The sequence below is a fragment of the Polypterus senegalus genome, chromosome 9, assembly GCF_016835505.1.
Source record: "Polypterus senegalus isolate Bchr_013 chromosome 9, ASM1683550v1, whole genome shotgun sequence".
Classification (NCBI taxonomy): domain Eukaryota; kingdom Metazoa; phylum Chordata; class Cladistia; order Polypteriformes; family Polypteridae; genus Polypterus; species Polypterus senegalus.
Window position 1 is genome coordinate 154,419,382 of NC_053162.1, and position 14,543 is coordinate 154,433,924.

At 38.4% G+C, this 14,543-nt stretch overlaps 1 protein-coding gene across 6 annotated transcripts in view; it reads right to left on the minus strand.

Moving 5' to 3' along the window:
• Window positions 1-14,543, minus strand: part of kirrel3b (kirre like nephrin family adhesion molecule 3b) — a 1,066,676-nt gene that overhangs the window by 197,887 nt on the left and 854,246 nt on the right. For all 6 annotated transcript variants that reach the window (XM_039764053.1, XM_039764052.1, XM_039764050.1 and 3 more), the window contains exons 8-9: window positions 11,181-11,308; window positions 238-364 (exon numbers count right to left, since the gene is read on the minus strand). In XM_039764053.1, the coding sequence (XP_039619987.1) occupies window positions 238-364; window positions 11,181-11,308 (255 nt within the window). The remainder of the gene's footprint in view (window positions 1-237; window positions 365-11,180; window positions 11,309-14,543) is intronic.

Sequence of the window (14,543 nt, forward strand, 5' to 3'; positions counted from 1 at the left end):
AGAGCATAGTACTATGTTTTTAAAGAGTTTACTCCATCAGTAGAACTAATTATAGGCTTCTAGCTTAAGAGCACAAGACCAAATCTTAATTATGTCAACTCCCTATCATAATAATTGCAGAATAATTTATAATTGGAATAAAACGCCCTCTATAGAAATGCTCAATGTATACTGTTAATGTGAAGACTGAATGACTGATTGATTCAAGATGATGACAGAACTGAAAACAGCCCCTACCATTGACAGTGAGTGATACTTCTCTCTCATCCGCTCCCACTCGGGGCACAACAGCTCGGCAGACATATTTCCCAGCATCCTCTTGCCTCACCGCTTTCAGCATTAGAAAATTTTCATTACTCAGCACCTGCAATGAAACAAAGGCCATATTGACAATGTGCACTGAACATTAGTCTGCTGATATGACAGCAAACTGGGTAATTTACAGGTTCAAAGACCTTTATTAATTATTAAAGTCCATAATATATAGAACTGCCCAAAAAGTAATGGAATGTAGCAACAATGACTTAGAAAAATGTTTTCAAAAGGTAAATATGCTAAATAAACGTGTGATTCATGATGAAAAGAGCAGAAATTAATTACAACCAGGAAGCCAAGGAGGTCACCTTTCTGCTGTCATTTTTTAAATGATTAAACAAAAGGAAAAGCCTACATGAAGCTACTTTTAGGTTTACTCTCACTCACTGATTTATTCTGAGTTAAGCTGAGATAGATTGCTTTGCTAAATATGTGCAAATTAGATCAATGGCCGGATACTTTCAAATAACTAATATTTAAAGTTATTCATGTAACATTAATCTGTAATCAATTAATTTTAAGGATATTTTAAAGGTGATAAATAAATAAAAAGATAGACAATAGATCTAGTAAATCTTATCTTGTACAGTTTTAGAGTACGGGCCTGCCAAATTCTGTACTTAGAGGCTAAATCTAAAGTCTTGGTTCAGGTTATACACTGAACTGATTGGCCTAGTTAAGCCATTTCAATATGTTTGTGCACATCCAATTAATATTTATTAATGAAATGAAAACTAATTTTGAACGCAGTGAAGCTGGAAACCCACTTGGCTCTAACCGTGTCCTGATGATCGTACCAGTGTCACACACGAGCACTTAGAGGACAGCTTAAGGGCTCTAACGATTGTAATTACCTGCTGCTCTAGGGTTGCCACTGTGTCCTACTATCTTTTCTCTTCCTTCCTCTTTAGACTGGAAGATTGATGGCTGTGACACCACTGATGTCACTGTGGTGTCCGTCCACATGAACCCAACACTTCCTGTCAGAAGGACTTAAGAACGGAAGATCCGCCTTTTTGAGACAGGTCTGTTCTGAACTCATGTCTGTGAAGACATCTCCACAGTTGTTGCGTGTTTTCTTTTGTCTACATCTCATCTATTTTTACTGGGTTGCCAGGCTGGAACCCCAGCTCACTATCATGGTCTTGTCTTTCTCTTACTCTTGCTTCAATGATGTTCTTGTATGATAATGTTGACTGATAAAAAGACACTCTCCCAAGTCTGAATACACTCTAGTGATTAATTGATTGAAATGGAGTGACTTCACCTCCAGAACATTTATTGCTTAAAGACACAGTTAACTAAAATGGTTGGATTTGATATGATCATTCAAAAATCATTATGTCATTATTGGAGATACTAAAGAAAAAGGAACATGTTAGACTTTTCTACTCTGTTTATCTTCAATTTAGTGTTCATTTTAATAGGAAAGTTCAACAGCAGAAATGCGTGTTGGAGAAACACCTTTAGGGCCCATCCAAGGTATGCAATACCCCATCGAGGCGAGAGGGTGCGGTGGCTGCTACTAGTAGTGTCATCTTTTGATCTGCTCTACAGCAGCGACAAGACAATCCTTGAGGACAACTAACACTGACGAGAGAGCTATAAAAGAATGTCAGTGTCTGATTTTGACCCACACAGTACTAAGGACAGAACTCTGACATTGTGACCTGCCACTTTAGACAACACTCAGAAGGTTATTTATGTAATACAACCCCAATTCCAATGAAGTTGGGACGTTGTGTAAAACGTAAATTAAAACAGAATACAATGATTTGCAAATCCTTTTCAACCTATATTCAATTGAATACACTATGAAGATATCTAATGTTCAAACTGATAAACTTTATTGTTGTTTTGCAAATCTTCACTCATTTTGAATTTGATGCCTGCAAAATGTTCCAAAAAAGCTGGGACAGGGGCAGCAAAAGACTGGGAAAGTTGAGGAATGTTTAAAAAACACCTGTTTTGAACATTCCACAGGTGAACAGGTTAATTGGAAACAGGTGTTTGTCATGATTGGGTATAAAAGGAGCATCCCCAAAAGGCTCAGTCGTTCACAAGCAAGGATGGGGCGAGGTTCACCACTTTATGAACAACTGCGTGGGCAAATAGTTCAGCAGTTTAAGAACAACGTTTCTCAACGTACAATTGCAAGGAATCTAGGGATTTCATCATCTACTGTCCATAATATCATCAAAAGATTCAGAGAATCTAAAGAAATCTCTGCAGGTAAGCGGCAAGGCCGAATACCAACACTGGATGCCTGTGACCTTCGATCCCTCAGGCAGCACTGCATTAAAAACCAACATCATTCTGTAAAGGATATTACCACGTGGGCTCAGGAATACTTCAGAAAACCATTGTCAGTTAACACAGTTCATCGCTACATCTACAAGTACAAGTTAAAACTCCACCATGCAAAGCAAAAGCCATATATCAACAACACCCATCAACGCCGCCGGCTTCTCTGGGCCTGAGCTCATCTGAGATGGACTAACGCAAAGTGGAAAAGTGTGCTGTGGTCTGACAAGTCCACATTTCAAATTGTTTTTGGAAATCATGGATGTCGTGTCCTCCGGGCCAAAGAGGAAAAGGACCATCCGGATTGTTATCAACGCAAAGTTCAAAAGCCAGCATCTGTGATGGTATGGGGTTGTGTTAGTGCCGATGGCATGGGTAACTTGCACATCTGTGAAGGCACCATTTAATGTTGAAAGGTACATACAGGTTTTGAAGCAACATAATCTGCCATCCAAGCGACATCTTTTTCATGGACATCCCTGCTTATTTCAGCAGGACAATGTGAAGAAACATTCTGCATGTGTTACAACAGTGTGGCTTCATAGTAAAAGAGTGTGGGTACTAGACTGGCCTGCCTGCAGTCCAGACCTGTCTCCCATTGAAAATGTATGGCGCATTATGAAGCGCAAAATACGACAACGGAGACCCCGGACTGTTGAGCAACTGAAGTTGTACATCGAGCAAGAATGGGAAAGAATTCCACCTACACAGCTTCAAAAATTAGTGTCCTCAGTTCCCAAAAGCTTATTGAGTGTTGTTAAAAGGAAAAGTCATATAACACAGTGGTAAACATGCCCCTGTACCAGCTTTTTTGGAACGTGTTGCGGGCATCAAATTCAAAATGAGTGAGGATTTGCAAAACAACAGTAAAATTTATCAGTTTGAACATTCAATATCTTGTCTTTGTAGTGTATTCAATTGAATATAGGTTGAAAAGGATTTGCAAATCATTGTATTTACTATTTTTATTTACGTTTCACACAACGTCCCAACTTCATTGGAATTGGGGCTGTACATATTTTCCACCCACGAGAGCCTGTGTTGTGTATTGCTTGCCACTGCAACTAAAAGAAAGACCCAGCTGGCACCCCAACACACCTGTCCAACATATATATAAAACATATAATTCTCCGTATAGATAACATGCCATATCACAAAGCTCAAATATTCTCAAACTGGTTCCTTGAATGTGACAATGAGTTCACTGTACTGAAATGGCCTCCACACTCACCAGATCTCAATCCAACAGAGCACCTTTGGGATGTTGTAGAACAGGAGATTCGCATCATGGATGCGCTGCCTACAAATCTACAGCAACTGTGTGATGCTATCATGTCAATATGGAAGAAATCCCTGAGGAATGTTTCCAGTACCTCAGTGCCACTGGTTCCAACCCAGTACTAGCAAGGTGTACCTAATAAATAGTATATATTATAATAGTATATATATATATATGTGTGTATAGATAGATAGATAGATAGATAGATAGATAGATAGATAGATAGATAGATAGATAGATAGATAGATAGATAGATAGATAGATAGTGTCTTAGACAGCAGGGGACCTTGCCAGGCTGGGACGCCTCTTCATTCAGAGGACCAGGGGAGCATGCATGGATGGAACATTCCCTCCCCTGGGACGCTAGATGGCCGCTCCCATGGGTTGCAGCGGTGCCTCGTTCTCCCACAAGGCTTTATGGGAGATGGAGTTGTATGCAGCCCTGTTGAGATCCGGGGGCACTGCAAGGGGGTAATACAGCTGCTCCAGAGCCCGTATGGATGGTTATTTCACCACACTCAGAAGTTCAACCGGAAGTAGATCATCAAGAACCTGGAGCACTTCTGGTTAACATATAAAAGGAGCCTGCGGGCAGTACTTGGGAAGCCAGAGTCGAGAGGAGGGAGATGAAGCTTGCCGAGGAGGAGTGGAGGAGAAAGAGAAAGAGAAAAGAAAGAGAGAGAAGACTAATATTGTGTTTAAGGTGTGCTGATCTTTGTGCTTGAGACTGTGTTGTACTTGGGGGGATGGGGAAGGTGTTGCCCACAAGCGAAGAAAAAATAAAAATAACTTGTGCTTTTATAAGTGTGCCTCCTGCGTCTGTCTGTGTCGGGCTGGGTGGCTGCCATGCCCCCTACAGGTGTCACGATAGATAGATAGATAGATAGATAGATAGATAGATAGATAGATAGATAGATAGATAGATAGATATATTGTCCCTAGTGTGTGCTTGGTGTGTGTTTCCTGCCTTGCACCCTGTGTTGGCTGGGACTGGCTCCAGCAGACCCCCGTGATCCTGTAGTTAGGATATAGTGGGTTGGATAATGGATGGATGGATGTTAAAACTTTCCTATACACACTTGGCTGAGTCAGTTGACTGATGGCACACTTTTTCTGTAAAAATTTAGATTGACCTAAACAATTAAAAAAGGTGTGGCAGCGGTTTAGACTTTTGCATCATAGATCCAGCATCCTAGGATCAAATCCAGAGCCCTGCTGTTATTTATGTTGAGCAAAGCTCTTCCAGTTGGGCCACAGAGAGGTACAGTGGCTGCAGGTTGTTACTCCAATCCAATTACCCAATTACTGATAGCAGAACCTGTTGTTTAATTTCTTTTATTTTACCATTTTCATTTTTTTCTAAATAATTTATTTAAACAGATCCTTCATGATGAACACACACAGTGGGATTATATTAGATGGTGAGCTGCTGGTTTGCTGATTTTTTCATTTGCATCCTACTGTATTAATTGACAGCTGGTTAAGAAAACAAGAAGCAAACAAACTATTGAAGGCAGCTGTTTAAGGCTAAAACAGTTAATTAAGCTTTGGAAATTTAAACACATGATTAAATTAAAATCTATCTATCTTTTCCTAACCTACTTATCCAGGGTAGGGTTGCTGGGCAGCTGCAGCCTATCCTAGTAATCATAGGTGCAAGGCAGGAACAGCACTTGAACAGGGTGTGATGACAAACAAACACACAGGGCTCAATTTAGCAGTGCTAATTCACTTAAATTGCATGTCCCTGGAGTGTGGGAGGAAACTGAGGTACCCAGAAGAATCTCACACAGAAGCGGGGAAACGTGCAAACACTACGCAGGGATCACCGACAATGCAAATCCCAGTCTCCTTACTGTGAGGGAGCAGCACTATCATCACGCAAAATACTACTGTGCCACCCCGTTAACTAAAATGAAGGACAATAAATGTTTCTTGAGCAATAATTATTTCATCAGAAAGAGGTGGCTTCTAACTAAGAAACAGGGTTGAAGCGAAAACCAGCAGCCACTGCAGCACACCAGGACAGAATTTCAAGAACTTTTATCTTCCAGTATCTGCAGACAGTAGAGCCACTAATGTGGCTTTTCTCTCACATACGGTATCTAAAGTTGGGCACACTTGGTTAACTGGTAATGAGTGGGGCCAATGAAGAAGTGGTACCCTGACTTGGTTTGCTTGCTGCTTTGCTCCCAGTGCTGCTAGAATAGGCTCTGGCTCCTTATAACCTTGATATGGATTAGGATTTGTATGCTGCTATGGTAGCAAAACTGCTGGAAGAATTATGAGAAACACGTTTTTTTAGTAGAAAAACAAGCCATTAGTTTCTAAAACTATTATTCCACAATATAAAATGTTTTATCTCCAACTATTGATGGCCCTGCTTATTAAACCAATTTACAATATCTTATTAATGTTATTAAAACACATTTAACCTACTAACATAATTAACTTAATCAAATTTATGAAGCTTTCAAATGGTTAAACAGTAGCATTTATAACTCTGCACCCAATACCAGCTGACTTGAGCCAAAAGACAGCTCTGCTTTTCTGTCCTCATTTTATGTTCTAGAATTTATGAACAAGGAAGAAACCTGGCACAAGGGTCTAAGTTGGACATACCAATTGGAATAAAAAAAAAATACCAGTGACCATTATTGTCTTACAAATGGAGCCGTTCAAATTAAAGTATAAATATATGATACAGCTTGTATAATTAATTGTATGATTATGTTATGCAACAGTATAGGATTCTTTCCATCAAAGTATGAGAACCCTGTCACTATGTACTTTATGCTAGCAATCATTTCTTTAACATATATTGTAGGTTAATTACAGAGTAATTGTTATGTTTTTCTTCTTCTTCTTTCGGCTGCTCCCGTTAGGGTCACCACAGTGGATCACCTTCTTCCATATTTTTCTGTCCACTTCATCTTGTTCTGTTACACCCATTGCCTGCATGTCCTCTCTCACCACATCCATAAACCTTCTCTTAGGCCTTCCTCTTTTCCTCTTCCCTGACAAGAGTACACTGAACTAGGTCAACGAAAAGAATCAGTTTGTGTACTGAATGAAGGAACAAACTACAGAGAAGAGACTTGTAGTACATTGAATCTCAGCTCAGTTCACTGATGGGAAATTGTTTCAGAAAGGAACAGAAAATAAATGATGGAAATTGTGGGAGATTAATCCAAAATGGAAATCAGTTTTATTTAGTCATATTTTAATGTTCTCATGGTTTTATGTAAGGTTCTATTTGTATGGTTGTTTTTTGTCTATGTTTTATTTATTGTCAAAATTCAATAAATAGAATTATTATTATCTCTTATATATATTTCTCTTCTGGTTTGTCCTGCTTCCACTTCAAAACCGGTCCCGCCCACACGCAGCTGACACGACATTTCTCGATTCCTATTCGTCGTCTTCCATGTCATGCACTATACTGGCCTGCTGAGCGTAATATATCCAACAAGTGCTGTCACAACGGTAAAGTAGCTTTACCACCTTTGCGGGAGCCACCTGTGTCTTTACAACAGCTTCTTACACAGCAAACATCAGAAGCTAAAAAGTATCATGAACACATTTGAGAATACAACTCTTCCCTACCGTTTGCTTCCATGGGTGCATAGATAACTCAACCTCCTGGCCACGGACCATACTGTTTTAAAATACACGGGCAAATTTATCACCAAACCTCTCCACTATATGCTAACACTTCTACCTCTCCAGGATAATGGACAGTTGCATGTTTTTGACACAGCGCAAGCTACTCATACAATGCCCCGACATTGTAGTGATTTTCGTCAGAGAAGAACCACCTGCCGAAAGGGACATTTGCATCTATTCCATATGCAACTCCTGTAAGCAGATTTCCACACTCAATATGAATTGCGATCCTATGGTTTACCCACTTTTATTCCCTTATGAAGACATTGGCTGGCACAAAGATTTACAACATATTCCCGATAAAAGAACCACCAAACGAATAAGGCTTACTCAATGCCAATTTTACACATACAGATTAGCAATGAGGAATACATTTAGTATTTTGCACTCCAGCGTCAAACTATTCCAACAGTATGTTGTAGATGTGTATAATAAAACAGAGGGCGCGCATCTCAACTAACTCAGATTACATCAACAAGATCTCCGTGTGGAACAATAAAATGTTTGAATACAGACGCACTGCAAGCAAACGCTGTAAATAACAATGTATGTGTAGGCAAAATGATCATCTTACCATCCACATTTCCAGGAAGTCCAAGATACATGCAACAAAACTATCAGAATGCCATGGCCATAGTACGTAAATTCAGAAAGCCTGATTTATTTATCACTTTCACATGTATCCTACTTGGCCGCAAATTCTACATGCACACTGCGTCTTTCAAGAAGTATTTATTTCTGCTTGATTTCTGAATTCCTTTCTCACCATTTTCCGTTCCTATTTTTACACCGCCGTCAGCTAGTTATTATTATTATTATTATTATTATTATTATTATTATGTGTGAATTTGTTATTTTATTGCTTGTTTTTTATATTGTTTGTATTGTTTGGTGATTAAAGTGGGAAAACTGTTAATGACACTCATCTAGATTTTATTCTAGATTTTAAACTAGAATATAGCTTGTTGTTTTTGATATGATCGAATCAGTGATTCAAAGGTTCAAATCATTTTGGTGAACTGAACAAAATGAATCGAATCACTAAAAATAATCATTTTGCACATCACTACAACTAACTTTTTCAATGCAGATTCAGCTCATAAGACAGATAGCTTCTCTAGCATTCACTCTACCCCTTTTATACCGCCGTAGTCTCCGTAGCCAATCATGAGTGACGCTCTAGCCTATCCCGATTTAATAATTTGCTAGCTGCATCTATGTCTCGTTGATCTCCCAAAAAACTACTATAAAGTTTAATCTTATTTACGTGTATGCGCTCCCATGAAACCTGCAGCATCACCCCATGTGCTTGTGGCATGGAGGCTTGCTTCTCTTTTATGTGCATCTTGGCTTTATGGTAGTTATTATCCCTAGTGCCTTAAGTTAAGGTTGGCCACCCCAAAACCCTTTCTTCCAAAACAGAGAGTTAGTGTTGCTTTTACCGCTGCCCTCAGATGCTGGTAACGCTTCCAGCATGTCTCGTGCACTAACGTACGTGCTGCAATGAAGAAAAAAAAAAAAGAAAAATAAAGGTAAGTGCACCGTTTGTTATAACTATTAACATAAGAATATGCTGACTATAAACAGTTATGGTTCTGATGACTGCTTGTACTTTGGTGTAGCGCTAAGGGATTCTTATGTCAAGCCAGATTAACATTTAGGGATTTCTCAAAATGCATTTCAGATATTGTAAAATTCAGAAATAGGGCTGCATTACAGTAAAGAGGAATCATAAAATAGTGGCTGCTGCATTGCTCTCAACAGAAATCCTTAGCATGGTGGAGAAAGCAAGTAGCCAAATTCCCAGTACTAGTTTTTCTGTTCAAATCCTACATCTGTCCCTGCCACGTCTGTACCCAGTGAGTGTTTCAGCTGCAGGGAATATTGTCATGGTGGAGAGGTCACAGCTTCATGCAGAATGTTGACTTTTCATTTTTCATAAAGGGAAATATAACATTATACGTTCTTTGTAGATACAGCCAGGACCCGCAGCTAATGGGTCAGCAAGGCATTCAAGCAGGAAATAAAAGGACGGCATTGTTGAAGCAATGTTTGATGTTAACTTAGAAAAGAAAAAAGATACATTTAAATGTGATGGCTTTACACTGCAGTAAGTTTATATTCTGGGCTTATAGGGTCATTGTTACATGTACAGTGAAATTCTTACTTGCATTTTCAAATTCATTGTGGCCACTTTAGAGTCACCAAATTGCCTAACCTGTATAACTTTGAGCTTGCGGGAGGAAAATCCACATAGATGACACATGAAAAATCCTAGGCCAAGGATACAAAATTAGCTGCAAAATGCTGAATGCATGAGGTAGTAATGCTAATCACTGCACCACTGCTCTGATTGAACATAAGCAGCACTAAATATGAAAAAATCAACAAAAATGTCATTCTTGTCAGTACAAAAACTTCTACCTGTGCAATGTTTTCTTAACATAACTTAATGTCATTTTGATATATATACAGTGTATAACAGCTGTCAGCTAGATAAATGCTATATAACACTCCTTTTCTTTAGGAGACAGCATTTCTTTAATGTGGGAAGTGACATCATTTACAGCTTCTATAACTCAACGGCCAACGCAATTTTCTATGCTGTGGTGTAATGGACTGTTAACATCACTTCAAGAGAGGCACACTGAATCAACAAGCTAATTAAAAGGGCAAACTCAATTATAGGACATGCTCTGGACCCCCTGGAGGACAGTAAATCAAAATAATGCCATTATGAGCAATGCTGCACATCCTCTCTGACAGCTACACTGAGTATTTTCACCCAATGAGTCATTCAGCAGAAGTGTGTCAAGAAACACTACAGGGGCTCCTTTATACCAAAGCCAATATGCTTGCATAATGCATCACTGTGATGGTGACTGCGAGGCCAGATGTTTTCTTCCTTTTTAAATTTCTTGTTTTTAGTCTTTCTGGTGTGTGTTCAGATTTTTTTTCTTTTCAGTAATTTTTGTGTGTATTTATATCCTACAGTATATTTATTTATTTAGTGAGCTTTTGTAAAGCTAAATTTCCACTATCTATCTATCTATCTATCTATCTATCTATCTATCTATCTATCTATCTATCTATCTATCTATCTATCTATCTATCTATCTATCTATCTATCTATCTATCTAATAAAAATTAAAAAATACTGGTGCACTATATTTGTTCATCTATCCATCCATTCATTATCCAACCTGCTATATCCTAACTACAGGGTCACGGGGGTCTGCTGGAGCCAATCCCAGCCAACACAGGGCGCAAGGCAGGAAAGGAAACAAACCCCGGGCAGAGCGCCAGCTCATCTCATTACTCTATTTGTGCGTCTGTTATTTTTATTTACAGTATAACACTGTGTTATGAGAATCTACTTGCCAAATTCAATGGAAAATAGGACTTGACATGCGTTAAGACATAAAAGCAAAAGTAAATTATAAATGTCACATGTGTAGATCACAAAGTTCATTGATGTTGTATATTTTTAAACGAAATTCCTTCAGCAGTCTTAAAAGAACCAACAATATGTCCATTCTAGTCCATTAGAGTAAACTTACATTTGGGTTGTAAGACCTTACAGAACACAGGGTATTAGCCACACTAAGGCACTTACCACTCCCGAGCCTCTTTTTGTCCACACAATGGTCAGTGATGGGTTGCCTATCCAAGCACAGTTGAAAACCGCATCTGATCCAAGATCTACTAGAAGTGACTGGGGCTCTGTTGCCATTCTTGGACCAACTGAAAAGATAACAAAAACATGTTAATTATAAATTTCCCAGTTTTTTTAAAATTAAAACTAATGAAGGTTTAATTGATTAATTTTTTATCAGATTCAAGTCAGTTCAACAATAAAAGGCCATGATGGAACACTTTAAGGTACATCATACTGTAATTTATACTGATTCAGAAATAAAAAGTACATCATCCATACAGCATAAAAGACTAGATTGGATTTGTATGCAACTAAAGTTATTGCAGTAAGAAAGCATCTCTTGTGAGTTTTCCAGAAGGAATTCTGATTCTTTCGATACACCTCATAGGACAAAGAAAGATGAAAAAACAAAAATAAATAATATAAAAATTAATCACAGTGAAAACACACATAAGCTCCACAGTGTATCATTCGCTTTCTGGGTTATACTGATCTAGGGAAGTGTCAGGAATGCAACTCTGAAAGATCAAGGCAGCCTCCATCAATGTACAAGAATCGGTCAAAACTAACAGTAATAAAAGTGAAAACATGGACATTAAATATTCAACATTCAGCCAAGTTTGGAATTTAGGATCACTAAGCATTTGACATTATTGAAAAAGTAAGGTTTAAAACTTTTACTATGTTGCCCAGTTATACATATAATGAACTAATGGAGTTTCCAATAGCAACATGAAACTAATGCATGTACATACACAATGGATTTCAACAGTCTAAACAAACCTGTCTAAATTTTAGCTATTGATGACATAAAGGCCAAAATCAAATAGTATGAATCTTTTTAGAAACAAATTAATCATTTTTGGAAAGAATGATTAAATATTAAAAAACAAATTGAATGATTTGTTTTAATAATTGTTTACACCCTGTACAAAGGGATTGTAATTTTGTTCATATCGAACTGATCGTATTATAAGTCATATTCCAAAGAAAATTGCCATCACCTGACATTAATCAATGAGCGGAGAGACACAAGACATGCGGAGAGAGGGATGAGGTGGAGAGGAGGAATGTGGAAAAAGAAAAGAAGAAAAATGGAGGAGTAGGGTTGAGTGAAGGAGAATGGTATAAGTGAGGAGTTGAACGGCTCTATTCAGAAGGAGCAACAACAACCAGCGCAGTGTGCCCCATGTCCAGAACAGTGGAGGAGGCTGTAATTAGTTGAGTTTGCTATTTCTTTGGAGCCAGATGCGTTCCTCGCCATTCTTTCCTCCCAGATTTTGAACCCCCTCACCATAATAAACAGTTTTTTTTTTTACTTTTACATTAAGCACTAATGCCTCTTCTTCTTCCTCTGCAGACCCTCCTGATTCCCTCAGTTCACCTTCCAGTACTGACCACACTTCTGGCCCCTGGAGATGACCTCACTTCCATTTCCTACCCCAAAAAACCCCTTCCTTCCCCTATAAAGCCAATCTACTGCAGATACCATTCAGTTTAATTGTGGACTCAGTCTATTAAAACTACTCCTGGCGTTACTATTTTGATAACCAGATATTCAAGTGTACGGGGTGGGTTTCCCATACCTTTTTCTTTGTTTTGTCTCTTTCTTACTATGTATATATATAATCTAATAACTCACACACAATTATTATCCCTTGTGTTTTTAATTAGTTTGGTGTGCTATGCAGAAAGTAAATGAACCTTGCGCTATAATAACTGGTCAGATTGCTAGCAGTAACCTCAAACAAGTGCTTCCAGTAGCCGTGGATCAGACCCACACAATGTTCAGGAGGAATTTGTGACCATTTTTCCTTACAGAACTGTTGTTGGCTCAGCCATATTCTTAGTATGTCTAATATGAATGGCTCTCTTGAGGTCATTCCACAACCCTTCTGTTGGATTAAGTTCTAGATTATGACTGGGCCACTCCAAGTCTGTAGTAGATTTACTTCAGCATACTTGATCATTTGGATAATATTATCTTGTTAGTATACCGTGCACATTTTACACCATATGGCTTCCTCCTTGGTGTTCTGCCATGAACACCATGCTTGCTAAATGCTTCGGCTATGGTAGACTCATGAGCAGAGATGTTGACCTATTCCAATGAGTCCTTCAAGCCTTTTGCTATTACTTTCAGGTTCCTTTTCACCTCATTAAACATTTTGCAAAGTGCTTTTCAAGTCATCTTGGCTGGGTGCCTACTTCCAAGGAGAGCACCCACAGTACTAAATCCATCCATCCATCCATTATCCAACCCGCTATATCCTAACTACAGGGTTATGGGGGGTCTTCTGGAGCCAATCCCAACCAACACACTGAGCAAGGCAGGAAACAAACACTGGGCATGGCGCCAGCCCACCGCAGACAGTACTAAATCATCTCTGTTTATACACAAATTATCTAACTGTGGATTAATGAATTTAGAATCCATTCCAACGCAAATGCACTTGACCGCAGTTCTTCAGAGATATCTTTTTTTGTAAGGCATGCTTCAAATCAGCAGATTCAGATGAATACCAAATTCAAAATGTAGGTGTCTTTTTTATAGGTCAAAGTATCTCTACACTACAACTCCAATCTCATTTCATTGGTTGGACTCCAGGTTTGCCAAACCCAGTTAGGTTTTGTCGAAGTTAACAGCCTAGGGGTTCACATACTTTATCCAACCTGTAAATGTTTGAATGATGTGTTCAATACATACAAGAATATGTATGTTATTAATTAAAACAAACAGTGTTTGTCCATTCCTGTAACTTAGATAAAGATCAGACCATATTTTAAGACACATTTATGCAAAAATGCAGTGATTTCCAAAGGGATCACAAATATTTATTACGACTATACATATATATCACCAGCTTCTACTGCCTTAAATTTAGGGACTCCAAATGGTAGAGAAAATATAGGCTGGTTTAAAAATTAGTTTGGAAGTATTATTTCCTTAAGGGATTAATGAAGTGATATAAGTGAGCTGTGTGAACTCTGTAAATATTTAGCCTTACACTGGTGTATTTGGGAAAGGCATGGTATACCTATTCCATAGTTTTGAAGACTTTGCAGATATTGTTCGTTTGCAACTCTGTTTGATTTCACATGTTACTGCCCTGGTCTAGTTTTACTCATTACAAATAATTTTCATCTAAATTCATGGAATTGCAGTTTGTCTACACTAGTGCAGAGTCCGGAACCTAATCTGCACACTTCATATCATGGCTCACGGAATGGACATTGTATGCGAAAGTAAAATAAATGTAATTCATACAGTACAATATATTAATTTTCCTCTTTTTCTGGAATCAGTTGCAATTATAATAG